The following is a 17923-nucleotide window of genomic DNA, read 5'->3' on the forward strand; positions in this document are numbered from 1 at the left end:
AATCAAAATATGTCGTATCAGAATCAACAATTGTTATACTCAAGCCAAAAATATTTGTAAAATGCCACAAATTTTATAAAATAACCATAATTATTATGACAACACCTAAAATTGTCATTTTCTTAACACAAAGTGTCGTATCAAAAGAAAACATATTTAAATACCACAAATTATATAACAAACCATAATTATTATGACAATACCATAAATTGACGTTTTCTTTCCACAATGTGTCGTACCAAATGAAATTAATTAAAATATTATGTAATAACACATGTCTAAAATATCACAAATTCAGTAATATAACCAAATTTATTATGACAACACCATAAATTGACGTTTTCATACCCATAACGTGTCGTATAAAAAAATTCAATCAAAATGTTCAATTAACGATAGTTATAATCAACAAAATATCATACCACAAATTCAGTAATAGAACCAAATTTATTATGACAATACCATAAATTGGCGTTTTCATACCCATAACGTGTTGTATAAAAAAATCAATTGAAATGCTCAGTTAACGATAGTTATTATTAGCAAAATACCATACCGCAAATTCAATAATATAATCAAATTTGTTATGACAACACCATAAATTGACGTTTTCATACCCACAACGTGTCGTATAAAAAAAATTTAATCGAAGTGTTCAGTTAACGATAGTTATAATCAACAAAATATCATACCACAAATTCAGTAATATAATCAAATTTATTATGACAACACCATAAATTAGCGTTTTCATACTCACAACGTGTCGTATAAAAAAAATTCAATCGGAATGTTTAGTAAACGATAATTATAATTGGCAAAATACAATACCACTAATTATTTTCAATTCCCGCCACATCATTTTTTAAAATTTTAAAATTTCCACCATATTATCTTAATTTTCGATTCCCTCCATACTATTTTTTCAAATTCTTATTTGTCCCTACACAATACCTCAATAATTTAAACTAAAAATGAAGTTCTCGCACAAAATTTTCATCTAAGAAATTCACCAAAAAGTAAGTACTATACCCAAATTTTTGAATATAACTACAATTTCCTCTCAAAATATTGTCTAAATCAAATTCTTTCTCTACGTAATTTAATTCAAAAAATCAAAATTCCTTTGTGGAAAAATGAGAGGTCACTAAAAAAATAATTATCCTACTGTCTCAAATGCATACACTTTCGACACTAAAATGGAGTACAAAAAAATAAGTGTGAATATCAAAAAATAGAGTGTGAAAATTACTCCTCTTTTTGTAATTGTTGAAATTAATTATATTAGTACCTAATCTTATTAATATTCAGGGCGGTACACTTAACAATTGGCACTATATATTTTACACATGGATCGGTGTCAAACCTTCACCCTATGCATACCAATCAAATTTTAATGGTGGTCCTTGGAACTAGATCGTGAAAGTAAAATCTAAATAATTTTGTAAATTTATTGTCATTGCACTTTCTTTCAAAAAAAATTATTATAGCAAACATATTGATTTACACCAATGACATAGGCTATAATATGATCTACAAGTGTAGGCCCAGCAATAGAACGGAGGCATTTGAGGTCTCTGTCTTCTCAAAATTTTAACCTGAAAATAAAGCCCTTACATACAAGAAAATATTATATAATTAATAGCCTTTAGAATTACAAATTCTCAATTGTGTACCATAGTGATAAAGTATTGGAGTTTGGATATTTATCTAAAAGATCTAGGGTTCAAGTCTTACACCATTCGTTCCTATATTTTTTTTTAAAAGAATATTGTTATTTTTTAGGATAAATTACATAGTTAGTCATTAAAGTTTCATACTTCAACAAATCTCGTCGTTCAATTTCAATACAACATTAAAATATAATAATGCACCATCTGAGCCCCACGTAAGGTGTTTATTTTATTTTATTTTTTATTTTATCAAAATCATTTATCTTTTACATAATATTAATTAGGTCATTTGTACCAAGAATGAAGTTGATGACTTAAGCTAGACACTTAATTAGATGAAAAATATCATTCTATTATTCAATTTGCGTGCCGATGATGGAGCTTTCTAAACTTGATTGAGACAAAAATTTACGTAGGTAACTTAATCAACAAACATAAAAAATTCAACGGATTCGATCGTCATTATTGTGTCACAGTCTTATGGCTACATTACATTCAACTACAACAGAGGACTAGGTTTCATACTAAATACTATAAATTGACTGTACAGTCTAAATGTCGTTAGTGAATGTATTTTTAAAATGATCGATCAGGACTGTTAGAATGTTAAGTTATACAATATTTAATTTGTGATATTTTAGACATGTATCTTGCTTGGGTATAATAATTATTGATTGTGCTACGATATATTTTGATCTTGTATCTAGTATCTTTTGATCGATTTCTTTTGGCACGACACATCGTGGTAAGAAAGTGTCAATTTTTTGTGTTGTCATAACAATTGTGGTTATGTTATATAATTTGTAGTATTTTACACATGAGGGAGAGGGAGAGAAAGTCAAGGAGGAGAGAACAACCTGTTACCTGATAAGCCCTTTTTTATTTTATAAATTGATTTAATAAATGGGTGGTCCGGTTTATTTACTTTGAAATTCAAGGATTTAAAATTATGATGCGTACGGTACACCCCCTAATAAGGGTGTGTACCATAGGACTACCCATTTGTATCTCCTATTAATAATATCTGATTGTTGGTATGTATGCTTATACCTCTGACAAGCTTTACAAACTAAATACTCTAGTTTCGAAAATCAAAGTGTACAAAAGCGCGAGCCTATAAAAAGAGCAGCCCTTCACATCACCCTCCGAGAATCGTTTCCAAACATAAATGCGCAAAAAACTGTTCGATGTATGTGAGTACCTCACGAAAGATATAAACTTGGAGTATCTAATTTTGCATTTTCATACGTTTCATAACATTCCTCAAATCTAAAAAGGGTAAGGCTAACTTCTTCTTCTTCTTTTTAATCTTCTATGGTCAGATGTGTCCAGACCGGCTTACTCGTATTTCAACAAATCTCTTTTCATATCCAATAAAACGTAGACTATCAACGTCAGAATTAAAAAATTTACAAGAAATTACTTAATTGCCTGTGTCATGTTCCAAAAATCGAACATGATGATTTATGTAGAAACAAACCTAACCAACCAACTAGAATAACCCTTGCGCTTGTACGGGGTGGGAGATGCTGCCAAGCGCCCCCGCTTGGCAGAGATGCCGAGCACATCATTCGGCTGTTCATCTCGATAATCGACGACTCAGATCTTTTTCAAGCAATGCTTAGATTTAATTCAAGCCGTTCGTGCCGAGATGAACGGCGAGATCGGCGCTTTCCGCAAGGAAGCATCCCCGGGTCCGGGCTTGTACAGCTTACTTTTCAATACTCGTATTCGCGGGAAGTTAAGAGATGGCGGGCAGCGAAAAGAGCGGTTGCTGCTGTTTTCGTTTCCAAGCTTCAAATAAGTTCCTGTTCCAAACGCGAAGCAACCTGCTCTTACCAGTCTCTCTCTCTCTCTCTCTCTCTCTGTATGTATAAAAACAAAAAGACGCCCAGATGGAAAGCACCGGTCGGTCAGCTGCAAAAAAGTGACAGCAAAAGCAAATAAAAGCCACCACTGGGAATTCCGCACTGAAAACAGAGAAAGTGTTTGATAAAATCTCTCTCATTCTTTACTTGCTCTCGGAGAAACCGAAAAAGCCGCCTCCTCCATCACTTACCCCACTACATCAACAAAGTATCTCTCTTTACCTCTATATATATATATATATACATATATAAAAATGGACGTAATTCCCGAAACAACTAGTGTGGGGGATTTTGACGGAGAGAAGGCAGTAGTGGTGGCTAAAGATGGCGAGTGCAAGCGGGAGCAAGGGCGAGGTGGGCCTGCCCAAGTCGCTGTCGAAGCGGGTGACTAGGCAACCGACGATGATGGACTTCGGCGCGGCTGAGAACGACATCGACAGCGAGCTGGTTCCGCCGTCGCTTGCGTTTATTGCACCCATCCTCCGCGTTGCAAATGAGATCGAGAAGGATAACCCTAGGGTCGCTTATCTCTGTCAGAACTCTCTCTCTCAACCAATTTGCGTTTTTGTGAATTTTACTGAAATTAGTATAATGGATGAGTTCATTTTCACTTTATCTCCATTGTGAATGCACACCAATATTTGGTTGCACATATTGGAGAAAGCTATGGTACATCCAGTTGCGTATCCATAAATTTAGTTATGTATTAATGCCCTGTTTGGATTCAAACTTCAAAAAAAAATTTACTCAAAAAATATTCATTACTTATACTTTCACTCATTATTCCAATTTCTCTCTCCTCTTTTCAATAATTATTCTTATTTCTTTATCTATCTTTATTTACTCATTACCAGTATCTCCGATTATTATTTTAATTTCTCTCACTATCTCCGATCATTATCCTAATTTCTCTTCAATTATTACCTTAAAAACCAAATCCAATTTTTTTTCAAAAAGAAAGTCTTAGAATTTTCTATTTTTTTACCTATTGCAAACAACCATTGTATAAAAGAAATAAAATTTGCAATAATATATATAGATAACAAGTCCTTATGGAAAACAAAAACGTGAAGGAGAATTTTCTTGAAAACTTGATTAAGATACTTGGGATGTAAGAGAAATTTTTGGATACAAATTGTCATTAACTCTATTAATTGGGATAAGATTGAAATTATTGAAATTGCAGTTGGGCCCGTGCCCCACTTGTCCCACTGTGTATCCGCCACTGAGTACACCCCTAGCCACATAATTTTTCGGTGGGACCTTCGCTTTGTGCTATCAATATCGCTTTCGCGCATTTTAGTAGGTTGAGTCTGTAAGATATTTTTGAAAGACGCTTTAAGGCTCGCGGTCCCGCACGTGCACGCATTATGTGACTTAGGGTCCACTGGGTGTACCGTAGAAATGTTAAGCATCTTTTTTATATTTGTTATGTTTTTGTTCGGGGGGTTTTGTAATGTTTTTTTGGGTTTAGTTGCACAAGGATGTACCTTGAAAGTATATGGTTCACGTATATTTGGAGCATGATAAGTATTTTTGGTGTATCGTATTCGTATTTTTTGGCTCATTAGTTACGCATTGTTATGCATGTTTGGTGAAGTTTCGAATACAGGTGTACGGTAAACCCAAAATGTTTACGTATTCTTTTGGTTAGTTATTTATTTATTTTTATTTTAACTTCGCATTTTTTTTTTTAATGTTAGGTATGCATTTTTTTGGTTACCAATTTATTTTGATGTTGTACCATAGGCTTCTCCCATGTAAAACGAGAGGCCTTTGGCCATACGGCATCTGGAGTGGTATTAGGGGCCAGGAGAAAGGAGGTCAGGAATTCAACTCCCCGTGCAAATCTAGTTATTCTAATAATACTGACCGTTAAAAGAAATAGGCTTCTCCCATGTATTTAATTAGCTATTTTTATTTGTTAGTGAACTTGTTTTAACTCTTGTCAAAACACTTTAAAACTTTCATATCCGTCCTAATGAAGGGGAGAAATCTGTTTTTGCTTGATTTTGCTTTTAGTATTTTTCTCAGTGTATTTTATAAATTTTAAAAAAAATTGACCCCAAATATAAGTCAATTTAAATAAGTTAGGACAAAGGGATGCTAAATCATGTTGTTTCTTAATTGGAAAAAACCATAATCCTTACATCTATCACTTTTAGATTAGGTTAACTCCATTCTTGGATGAAAGTAACAAATGTAAATGCACTCAAGCAATGTGAGGTGAAAAGTTGTGGGAGGGCAAGCATTTAATCTATGAGAGAGGACATGTTTCTTTTCTTCTTTCTAATTTCGTGTGCACGAGGAAGTTACGGACGGTAAGTGTTGATTAGAGACTTTTTCCCACTGGAAGGTGAAATAAGTAGTGGGTTTCCAAAAGCCTTGTGGTGTTAAGGGACTCTGCTTTTCATATGTAATTAGATTTGACGGCTTGTTTAGTATTTTCTACCACTTCTTGGTTAAACTAATAGCTCTATGGATGGTTGTTTTCTGACAAAGATGTTGATTTATTTTTGTAGCTTTTGTTTCCAAGAATGTTAGAGACATTTGTTTTGTTTTCACAACTTGCATTTGCAGCATATTACATTTGGATAGATTTGGCATGAGAAATGAATAGTACTAGGTCTTTTATCGATATCAGTGATCATTCGTTTCTCTTTTAGTATACCATCTAAATTACTTAATTTATTGAATTAGGCCGCTTCCATGCATTTGAGAAAGCTCATCGGATGGATCCGACATCAAGTGGACGGAGGGTTCGCCAGTTCAAGACCTACATGTTACCCAGACTTGAGAAGGTAGATGCTAACAATAATTGTTTTACTGCTTTGTTTTGGCATTTGCTTCCTTTCTTTTTTCTCAAGGTATTCCCTTTCTTTAATAGGGAGGTTAACTTTATATCACTGGACTTTTCGTATGTGTGAGGTTCCTTGTGATCATGTATGTTTCACAAGTCTATGTACCAGAGGGTGTGTTTGTTTGTAAGATACACCAAAGTTAGTTTCTATCTCTTTTCTACCGTCAATAATCATCAAGCAACCATGCCAAAGTCGTTGAAGTGCAGTGGTTACAGTTTTGGTTGGAAGTCTAGTGTGGTATGGGTTAGGGGCATACCCCAGAACAAAGCCATACAAAGAAGGCAAGCAAGAAAAAGAGAACAGCAACTCACTTAGTAGCAGCAACAACAAGGCTGTCCCACTTCACTGGAACTAAAGAGATAAACCTGCGTGTGTGTTGCAAGTTTGACAACTTATTACCCTAGGACATAGTTTAGTTTATTGAGGATGTGTCGGGATTCATAACCAGGACCTTTGAGGTAGGAGTGACTAGATAATTTAGAACAATGCTTGTCTATTGTTTATTTTGTGATGATAAAGGTTGGGATTTGTGGTCTTAGAGTGTTGGTTAGAGCTTTTGGGGTAAAATTGGAACTGTTTGTGGTTGGTAAATAGTAACCAGCATACAACAAATCCTAAATTACCTTGAAGTCCAATGAGGCCCTGAAGTTTGGAAAAATTCAAATTGCATGTTATCAAGTTCTCATAAGCTCTTTGATTGAAAGGTTAGAACATGCTCATATGTTAGTGGATTGTCAGCATTTCTGCTAGGTCCTGCAGCGTAAATTTTTCCGTATGACTCTTGATTCCTTGACCTCTGATTGCAAGCTTCTGACTGTGATCAAAGTGGCTCTTCCGTTAGTAGGCTTATGTTTGGAGATAGCAGTTAACATGAGATTTTGTAAATGCCATATTTTGGAACTTTTGTCTTCCCAAAACAATAATAATGCACCGAGCTTGTGTTTCATGGACGAGTATAACTTAAGTGAAGTAAGTGGGAACAGGGTTGTTGGGTAAAATGTCTTGAATGGTAGACGTTTTCAAAATCCTGGTAATTGATCCTGCCCAGCATTCCACTGTATGAAAACCGTTTCGGCATTTACTGGATATCTACCAATATGCTCTGGAGCATGCAGTCCTTTGTTGCTAAAAGTAAAAGTAAGTGAAGATGATTGTAACTGCAGAGCCTTTTAATTTGAATGCAATCACCAAGTTGTGAGAACACTGATTGGCAGCAGAGTCTTTGGATTTCTTGTTGCCGATATGAAAGAGAGTGAGTGACAATTGATCAAATCTTCTTGGATGAAATTTGAGCTTCCTAAACTCAAACACGTGCTGCTCAAATTGTATTTTTCTTAGAAAAGGTAAGAAGGTCTTTGGTGCAGTCTCTACTATTGCCAGGACAGTGGAACTATTGTTTTTAAGGGCTGTGACTTGTGAGATTCTGCAGCCCTGTCAATAGCCTCTCTTTTGATTAAGTGGTGGTCTGATGTATAATTATTCCGGTGATCGATTGGACTTCATCAGGATGACAGACTTTCATGTATTTAGCTAGCTCAATGGTCATGGTATCAGTATCAGGCTATCAGCCATTTCCTTGTGCATCACTGTGCTGCTCACTCTGTAAGGTGTCACATTCATTTGTGTGTAACATTTTCATATAATTATCTGAAATGGGTTGCTCTGGGGTAGGTGGTGTAATATGGTTGGTAGAACTATTGGCTAAGGTTGGGGAATATCTGGAGAGGACAACTGTTGAGCGTCCAGCTGCTCAATTTCTTCTGACACGTGTTGACTTGATCATCCTGTCTGCACATATACTTCCATTTTAAGTGCTACATTCAACATTCCCTTCTATTGTCTGGTTAAAGTCGCACCTATGCTTTGCTTTTTATTAAATGCCGTCTCTTTTGTTAAACATCTCAAATTGTGTTGGTTGCAGGAAGGAGAGGAGACAAGACCTCAGCTTGCAAAGAATGATCCAAAAGAAATCCAAAAATACTATCAGAATTTTTGTGAAAAGAACATCAGACAGGGCCACTATACAAAAACACCGTGAGGCTTGAGTTTAAGTTGTTGAATCCAAAATTTGTTTGAACATTTTCTATTCCTTTTGTGTTTAACTTGTTGGTTTGCCATTCATATCTGTTGAAGGGATGAGATGGCTAACATATTTCAGATTGCTACGGTGTTGCATGAAGTGCTGAAAACAGTTGTACCACATGGAAAAATTGAAGACGAGGTTAGATTTATATAATTTTTCCTGCCACTTCATCTGCTGCAGACTGAGTTATTTTACTCTGACTCTAAGTTGATTGAGTTGTAATAATAGACACAAAGATATGCCCGAGAAGTTGAGGAGAAAAGACATCCACACTTCAATATTCTCCCTCTAGATACTCTTGGGGTCAAACCAGCAATTATGGAACTTCCCGAGGTTGTATACAAGCTGCATTTGTAATCTTATTTCTATTGGCTTCAATGTCAATTCATCATTTTTAATATGTTGTTGCTACCCTGGTTTCCCCCCCCCCTCCCTCCATTTATTGTTTACTCTTTCTCAAAAAAAAATAGATCAAAGTGGCTATTCAAGCTCTGCACAATGTGGACAATCTTCCTATTCTTGAGGACAAGGACAAGTCTTCCGTTGATATTCTTCATTGGCTTTCCTCAATATTTGGGTTTCAGGTAAATTTATATGCTAAATGTCATCGCTTTTGCTATTTCCCCTCTCCCCCCCAATTCTGCATCATACGTTGTTGTGTTTCCTCCCTTCTTTCTTTTTGTCCTCCTTAGGTATAGTCATGGGTGAACCAATAAAAGCACTGAACTTGTAGTTGTTTACTCTGTTAGAGAGACTTGAAGACCTTACCTTATCAGCTTCACCAGTATGAGGCTCTTGATACCACTAATCTTCATGCTAATGTTGCCTTGTCTGAATGAATTGAGTTGTTGACGGGAACTTGTTGAAATAGATGTCCCATGATTTTTGGATGTGATCGTGGATTCGAGGTTTATTTAAACTTCTTGAATTATGGGCATGATTCACTACTATATTGCGGTTATTGGAAAACAACCTATCTATATATTTGTTTATATTTATGTATCTTGCGTCATTAACGTGAATATAATGTCAAAGGTTAGATCTGTACTCAATCACTCCCTCCCCGATCACGTCATTGAGAGTGGAGACTAAACTGGTTCTAGTTCGTTTTATATTTAAAACATACAAATGGCCCAGGTGATTCTGTTTGCGGACTTAGGTCATGAAGACCAGACCACAAAAACTCTGTTATTTTTTATTAAAGCATCCAACTCAAAACCAATTGGCAATGAGTGGAGAGGCCGCCCAGGCTCATATGCTAGTTTGGAGGAGATAATAAACCAATATGGGACAAACTCACTTTCCCCGCACGTGCGACCCCCGACTCCCACGTGGAGAGTTAAACAAACGATCCATAACACATGGATCACAACAAACGGTGCACTTATGACACAAACAAGGGGAACCAAAGTCTCCTAAACCCTATTTCTGATACCATGTTAAAGTATCCAACTCAAAAATCAATTGGCAATGAGTGGAGAGGCCGTCCGGGTTCATATACTAGTTTTGGAGGAGATAATTAACCAATATGGGACAAACTTCAACAATTTTCTTCTTCCTTCTCTATCTCCAAACTTTCTTTTACAGATTTGATGTGGTATCAGAGCGGGCTGATCTGAATTTGGTTCTGCTCTGTATTCTCTTAGTCTTTTTTTTTTTTTTCCAGTTTTTATTGTTTAATTCAAAGTCCACGCAACGAGCTCCCATGAGCTGTGATTATAGAGTTGGCATAAAGCACACCAAGGAATATGGATCAATGACTTAACGAGGATAAATAAGGAGCCTTTGTGAATGCGTTTCAGCAATTATCACTTTTCCAGTCATAGATTTATTATGTACATCCTTCCATTGACACGGATTGTTTATTTGGGACGAGAATACTGGGACAATTATCTCATTAGTTTTGATTGCTGTAATTGGTTTTCTTGTTACATTATACAAACAGATGGGAAGAAACTCCCTCCATCTGATTATATTTTTGGTTCTCTTTTGTTCTGGGATTGAAGGAAGGTAATGAGGCAAATCAACGGGAGCACTTAATAATGCTACTTGCAAATATCGATGTGAGAAACAATAATTACACTGGGGGCTCTGTCCAGGTAAATCTTCCTACTTCACTTCTTATTTCTTAATGTTTGTAAACTTGTATATTGGTATGCATAATTAGATTTTATCTGCTCCTTGTTTCTCCCTAGCAGTGTTGCTTTCCATCTCTCTGTGTTCTAATTGGAAAATTCTTATCAAACTTCATTGCAGTTGAAAATTGCCACCGTAAAAATTCTGAAGGATAAAATTTTCAAAAACTACCGCTCGTGGTGTGATTATTTGCACCTCAAACATAACCTGCAGTAAGTAAATTGTTTCTCATTCTTAGACCCTTCGAATTATCTTTCAGTTGCGTTTCTTAGGATGCTCTAACCACATACGCCTAAAGCTTTCTATTTGTTTGCAGTACTCCACCGGGTTCTAATAAACAACAGCTCGAGCTTATCTACACTGGACTATATCTTCTTATCTGGGGTGAAGCCTCAAATATTCGATTTATGCCTGAGTGCCTTTGCTATATTTTTCACAATGTACGTTTCTTTTCGTTTAATGACTAGCAATATAAGTGTCTCTCATTGCTGTTGCAACTTCATTAACCTATCTCCTATATGGTCTGTCCTTGCGGTTATAGACTACGATTCAGTTATAGAATTCCACTGCAACTATGTTTTTCTAGGGGGCAAGTACACTGTACCCCACAACTATGTTCTCCCGATATAGGAGTAATAATTATTTGGAGTATTTATATGGGGAATTCATCATAAACTCAGACCAGTTACCTTATTCCTTGTTTTCTTAGCTTCATTTATTCATGCTCAAAATTGATGCATATAGTAGCTCGTTCAGAGGTTTGATGCCATCGTAGCTCTCCTTTTTCCCTTTCATTTTGGGCAACCTATTTGTTAAAACATCCAACTCCAAACCAATTGGCAAAGAGTGGAGAGGCCGCCCAGGCTCATATACTAGTTTTGGAGGAGATAATTAACCGATGTGGGACAAACTCCAACACTATTCATCTTGGTCCATCCTTGTGGACATGATAAAATCATTTGTGGGGTAACTACTCATATGTCATATGTTTGGAAACTTCCTTTTGGGGTATAACATAAAATGAATATTGTTCATATATAATGCCAAAATTGTTACAATTTAGATTCATGAATCTTGCCCATTCTGATAAATGTCATAGCTCGTCCAACTTCTTGTTACTGTCTCCTTTCTGTAAGAGAATAACACTTTTGTTTCTTAATAATTAGATGGCAAAGGAGATTCATGAAATTATATTTAGGAAACACCACCCTGTAGCACGTGACAGAGAGTCATTTCTGCGGGATGTTGTGGTTCCTATTTATGAGGTCATACGGAAGGTAGTTATCAAGCTACTTGGCTGCTGCTACTTTCATTTTGCTACATACTATATGCACATTTGTCTCTTAATTATCATTGTTCGGTGAAAAAGGAAGCAAGGAAAAACAAAGGTGGTAAAGCAAGTCATTCGGCATGGAGAAACTATGACGATTTAAATGAATATTTCTGGTAAGTTATTTGAATGCATATTTTCACGCTAGAACTATTTTTTGGTCACTGAGGCATCTGTCCATTTTCCAGGTCTCGCAAATGTTTTAAATTGGGTTGGCCAATGGACCCCAAAGCAGATTTTTTTGTAAATTCAGATGAGAAACAACCTCCACATGCGGTATGTAATACATATCCAAACTATCTAGAATTCTGATGATGGTCCTCATATGTGTTTCCTTCAAATGTTTTTTTTTTTTGGAACAATTTCCATTTTATAAAAGGGGCGAGCCCCAAAAGCCAAGGGGATATGCGCAAATATATGTGTTTCCTTCAATGTTCTCAATGCATAATGTTGTTTAGCTGGGCGATATGTGCAAATAAGTTTAGGCTACATTCATGTCTATAATGGGAATATCTAGCAGAAAGAAAGAGAACAAAAAGGCAAATTTGAAGAGTTTTGGTTGTCTTCATAGCAGAAAGAAACATAATTGGCTCTGAAATTGAATAACGATGAACTCACACAGAATCAAAATGATGAAGTTCATGGTCCATACTTGCGTGCAGATCAACCATGTTAAAGCTCCTAAATAAACACATTTCTAATATCTACATCAGTTTCAACTGTTTTGGCTTGAAGGAGGGGCATAGGTCGCACTCCCTCTATAATGAACTCGATTACGTGTATCCTTAGCTTAAAAATACTGTCATGTCTTCTCTTCTACTATTGCTTTCCCCTTGTTGAAAATACTTAGAGCTGTTCATTTGGGGCTTCAAACGTCCAATTCAAGTTTGATGGTGGTATCAAACACTGGATCGTTTGTTGACCATGATCAATTACAACCAACGAGATGTCAGTAGCAGCATAATCATCCTGCTTGTATTACTGTTGTTTCTTCCAAAATTAGCTCATATTTGCTTTATTATTTCTGTTCAAGTAGCATTCTGATTAAATCTAGAGAGGCAAATTCTCTTACTATAGGAAATACTTTACCTTGTTGCCATTACAAGCAGCCCAAAGTCTATATCGATTGCGAAACATGTTTTTAAAGTTTACAGATTGCTACTAGAATAGTCTTTTAAACATTTTTTTCCACCGTCTTTTTGGTATTAAATGAGTTATGATTGTTATACGGTCTTGGGTAGAACTCAACTGCTGTTGAAGTGAGGGTGCCCTCACGCTTATATACTTCATATTACTTTGGTACCCAGGCGATGTGGGACTTCGATTCACGCCCTCCCTCTCCCGCAACGTGCTCACTTGGCAGTACCTGCCGCGTCCAGGCCATAGACACTCACCCTACCCATCTCTAGTACCTAGCTTTGACACCATGTTACACGTTCTTGGGTAGAACTCAACCCCAAAAGTTAGCTGATGAAGTGAGGGTGCCCTTACGCTTATATACTTCATATTACTTTGGTACCCAGGCGATGTGAGACTTTGCTTCACAATGATGACGCTTGTTGTATCTGCTCGGTGCTTGTTTATGTGCTCTTTATTTGCCCAATTTTATAGTGCAATATTTGTTCAGCACTTTACCGCCAACTTATAAGTTTTTACTTCTAGTCACTATTTCTGAAGTTCTGAACGAATGTCTGAGTTTTTATGCTCTCTTTTTTGGTCTACATTAATGTTTTGTTTTCTCTAATTCATTCAGCAAGTATTCTTTACTTGCTTCTTTATAAGTTCAATGATCTCCCCTCTTTTTGAGTAGAAATTCTCTCATGGAAATGCTTTTTTAGCAGTTGATTCTGCCTCTCTTTTAGTTCCTTTCATAAATATTTGGGTCCATTCGCCCGATTTTGAATTTATTTGTGGTTTCCTCGAATGCTTTGGAGCAAACTTAATATCTACCTCTACAATATATGATCCCTGAAGCAATAACCCAAAGTTACTGTTTGAGAAGTAACTTGACAAGGCAATACATCCCTGGAATGGTCCTTATCAAGAGAATATGTTTTAACCATTAACCATAGTAGGAGTTATATCGATGTCTCGTACTTTGGATGAAATCTTGGAAATTTTTGTATTGATTTTAGCGTATATTCGCATGGACGAAATCAGGTCACTTCAGGGAAGAGGAAGCCTAAGACTAATTTTGTTGAAATCCGTACATTTTGGCACCTTTACAGAAGTTTTGACCGGTTGTGGATATTCTTTATAGCGACTTTCCAGGTACTCTTTCAGCCTTTTTACTTGGTTCATTGATCTCTCCAAGGAATAATATCAACAGCAAATTTGTTGTTTCAGGCCATGGTGATTGTTGCATGGAGTGGATCTCTTGCTAACATTTTCGATGCGGATGTCTCTAAACATGTTTTGAGCATTTTCATTACTTCTGCTTTTCTCAATTTTTTTCAAGGTAACTCCAGTGCCCTCATTTCTGATGTACTTGTAGCACGTACCTGTCAACAATTTCTGCGCTTTCTGTACCCTGTTCAATTTTGCACGCTGTTCCTGTATTTTATCAAAATCTTTCTTCTGTTATGCAGCGACACTTGATATAATCCTTAGTTGGCATGCCTGGGGAAGCTTGAGATTTTCTCAGATCCTTCGCTACCTTCTGAAATTTGCGGTTGCAGCTTTTTGGCTTGTAGTCCTGCCAATAGCTTATTCCAAATCTGTGCTGAATCCAACAGGACTGGTGAAATTCTTCAGTCAATGGACCGGAAATTGGAGGAACCAGTCATTTTATAGCTATTGTGTTGCTATTTATTTGTTGCCAAATGTATTGGCGGTCTTACTATTTTTCGTTCCACATTTGCGGAGATGTTTGGAGCGTTCAAACTGGCAGATAATTGTTCTCATGATGTGGTGGGCACAGGCAAGCACAAATAGCTTTTGTCACCTCTGTAAAACTATTGTTCTCTTGTATAATCTTATCTTTTGTCAATTTTACTGCAGCCAACGCTGTATGTTGGTAGGGGAATGCATGAAGGAATGTTCGCACTTCTGAAGTAAGAAAACAATGTTTCCCTTTATCATAGTTCTTTTCTTTTAGGCTTCTGTGTGCGTGTTTTCAAATGAGGGGGACAGGGGATGCTGCATTAGATTTCTAGATTGCCAATTTGGTCCCAGTTTTTTCTTGTTGCCCTTGGTTTTATCCTCAGTTGCAGGATCCGCTCCAGTTTCCATAGCCCCAAGTAAGGATCTGCTAAGAACATCAGGATGGTCTAGAAACAATCGTGCTTCCAAGTAGGATAGAACCTTTCAAGCAAATGAATCCCAAGAATACAGAAAAAGGGACAACAACCAAGAGAAAATCTGCAGCAACCATAAGATCCTAAGAATAATTAACTCAAATTTACTCTAGTAGATTCTACTGAAGTAATATTTTTCTAGTTTCGAAAGTCATATTTGAAACCAATTGTATTATTAATTTTTATTTTAACATACTGCTGTTTGGCACATGTGAAATTCCAATGATTGTTATTAATCCTCGATGACTTCTATCATAGATAACTGGATTCTTTTGACACAATCATGTTAAGAATTGAATGGTATCATTAATCACGGGTAACAACTGTCGATATCCTTTACCATCTCCACTGTTCTCCTCGATCATTGAGAATTAAGAAAAAGAGATGAAGATAGTTTTTGTAGCTATCCTCCGACCTCACTCCCCTCACCACTAACATCATTGGTAACACCATAGTCAACTTTTTTGCTATAATTGCATGATTTCTATATCAACACTGTCGTTGTGCATCATCTACGCATATCAAAATCGTTAATCTTCTCAATCGTCATTTGTTGCCACTATAAACATTTTCAAATTTTAATTGTCAAATAATCTCTCATGTATGTTATAGACTTTATAGTTGCACAATTTTTGTTGATTGGGCCTGTCAATTTCCTCCATCAGCATTGGTGCTCTCCATCATATTTGTCATGTTTCTTTTGTTCCAAAACCTGCCAAATCTTTAGTTGCTTCATTCTTCTCCATCATCAATGTTGTCACCTCCATCAGCTGTGATTGAAATTTATTACTATCTACTCCAAGCTGTTCCCAATGCCAGATATAACATTTTGTATGGCATCTAAAGTTTTATACTGTGGGTCCCACAAGGTCTGGCTCGTTAAATAAAACTTAAATTCTCAATACATTATAAAATTTAATAGCGCCTTTTATGCTTACGGTTATGGTTCCCAGGACACGCTGCATTTGTAATGCTGCAGTAGTTAACAGAGTAGACTGACGATTGAAATGTGGAAGTACCCCTAAAGAACCTTAGTAGCTTGCGAGTGGGATCCTGCCCCTTTGTCTACAGAATAACTCAGTTGCAACTAAGGCCAGTGCATTAGGAGACAAACAGAAGCAGGTGGGTAGGAGGAAGAAGTTAGATGCAAGTGCTGCTTTTTACATATAAAATGGATATGGTGGGACTGACGTATAGGCTCCCAATCTTAGAATTTTCTATATCCTGCACTCGCTCCCCTATCCCCACTTGTGCGCTCTCTCCATTAATCAAAGGACTTTTAACGGTGAATTTCGGCATTTGTGCATGAAAACTTTGTCTTGTTTTACTCTTCTTTCTTTCTCCTTCCACTTTTTGTTATTCATTTTGGCCCTAGTAACAGTTAATTTCATGTGCTCAGGTATACACTGTTTTGGATCATGCTGCTAATAAGCAAGCTTGCATTCAGCTATTATGTGGAGGTAAGTTCATTCTGTTTTACCAATTTTGTGAATCGGGTGATTTGATGGATTCAAAGTTGTGATAATTCCAATCAATATGCTGTACGTGTGTTCAAATACATGACCTGTGGGCAGAAGTGTATATGCATACTTCTGAAAACAGTTCCATACTTGCATAATGAAATAAAGAAAATACTTCATTGTACGTGTTTCAAATTTATAGCCACCAACACATGCTATGGGTAGTATTGAGGACATAAACCTAGAGGCTTTAGGATTAGGTCTGTTGGTGTCACTGCAGAAACATACATGTATGTATTTGTTTACCCTATTGATAAGGTGCAAATAGATGCAGGACGATTAAGCAGATATGGCTATATTACTAGGAAGGGAATTTGTACATGTGCGAGAGTCTGCTCTCGCGTTTTTGATTGAATACTTTCACAGAGGTAGTGTAGCATGACTACAAAACATCTTATCTTGCTAATATGACCCAATCACTCATGAGTTTATTATATTAAAATCCTCTAAGGAACAAGAGGCATCCACCTCAAGAGTCAACCACCGAATTGGCTCGTCATTGACGAACTTGTATTCCTGATGAAGTTCAAAGCTTCGAGGCATTTTCTATCTTTCTATGTCCTAAGATCTTCGTTATAAAGTGTGTTTCAGGACTAGTCCAAAGAAAATTCAATTTTGGTTTTCTCACCATTCACCCTTGGCAGGAGAATTAAATGGCCTTTTGTGCAGTTCGGGTTTCTGTCATTGGTTTCTTTGATATTTCTGCTCTAGTTTTCTAAGCTGTAATTCTCAATCTTTTGCAAACAGATATCGCCGTTAGTTAAACCAACAAAAGCGATCATGAGGATCACTGTCAGTAACTATGAATGGCACGAGTTTTTCCCAAACGGTAACATTTCATTTGCTTGCTTATTATCAAATTTTTTTTCATAAGACTAAAACCTGAACTAATTAGCACTCTAAAACTGGTGCAGTGACTCATAATATTGGTGTCGTTATTGCGGTATGGGCTCCAATTGTCCTGGTGAGAATGAATGGAAAGCACACATGTAAATGACTTTTGTATTTCTCTTGCTACATAATGAAGAGTACTAAATATGTTGGTGTATAGGTCTATTTCATGGATACACAAATCTGGTATGCTATATATTCAACCATTTTTGGTGGAATTTATGGAGCTTTCAGCCACCTGGGTGAGGTTAGTGGCAATTTCGCTATC

At 36.4% G+C, this 17923-nt stretch overlaps 1 protein-coding gene across 1 annotated transcript in view; it reads left to right on the forward strand.

Moving 5' to 3' along the window:
* The first annotated feature begins 3675 nt into the window (after positions 1–3675).
* The window catches only part of LOC131311800 (callose synthase 7), a 28303-nt gene continuing 14055 nt past the window's right edge, over positions 3676–17923 (forward strand). Inside the window, exons 1-20 of the mRNA XM_058339376.1 lie at positions 3676–4070; positions 6239–6339; positions 8321–8433; positions 8533–8620; positions 8711–8815; positions 8953–9066; positions 10489–10581; positions 10739–10830; positions 10935–11058; positions 11785–11895; positions 11988–12064; positions 12137–12224; positions 14109–14219; positions 14295–14406; positions 14537–14868; positions 14949–15001; positions 16644–16704; positions 17512–17593; positions 17679–17728; positions 17816–17902. Coding sequence (XP_058195359.1) covers positions 3863–4070; positions 6239–6339; positions 8321–8433; positions 8533–8620; positions 8711–8815; positions 8953–9066; positions 10489–10581; positions 10739–10830; positions 10935–11058; positions 11785–11895; positions 11988–12064; positions 12137–12224; positions 14109–14219; positions 14295–14406; positions 14537–14868; positions 14949–15001; positions 16644–16704; positions 17512–17593; positions 17679–17728; positions 17816–17902 — 2202 coding nt within the window. The 5' untranslated portion in view covers positions 3676–3862. The remainder of the gene's footprint in view (positions 4071–6238; positions 6340–8320; positions 8434–8532; positions 8621–8710; positions 8816–8952; positions 9067–10488; positions 10582–10738; positions 10831–10934; positions 11059–11784; positions 11896–11987; positions 12065–12136; positions 12225–14108; positions 14220–14294; positions 14407–14536; positions 14869–14948; positions 15002–16643; positions 16705–17511; positions 17594–17678; positions 17729–17815; positions 17903–17923) is intronic.

This window comes from Rhododendron vialii, chromosome 12a (assembly GCF_030253575.1).
Source record: "Rhododendron vialii isolate Sample 1 chromosome 12a, ASM3025357v1".
NCBI classification, from domain to species: Eukaryota; Viridiplantae; Streptophyta; class Magnoliopsida; order Ericales; family Ericaceae; genus Rhododendron; species Rhododendron vialii.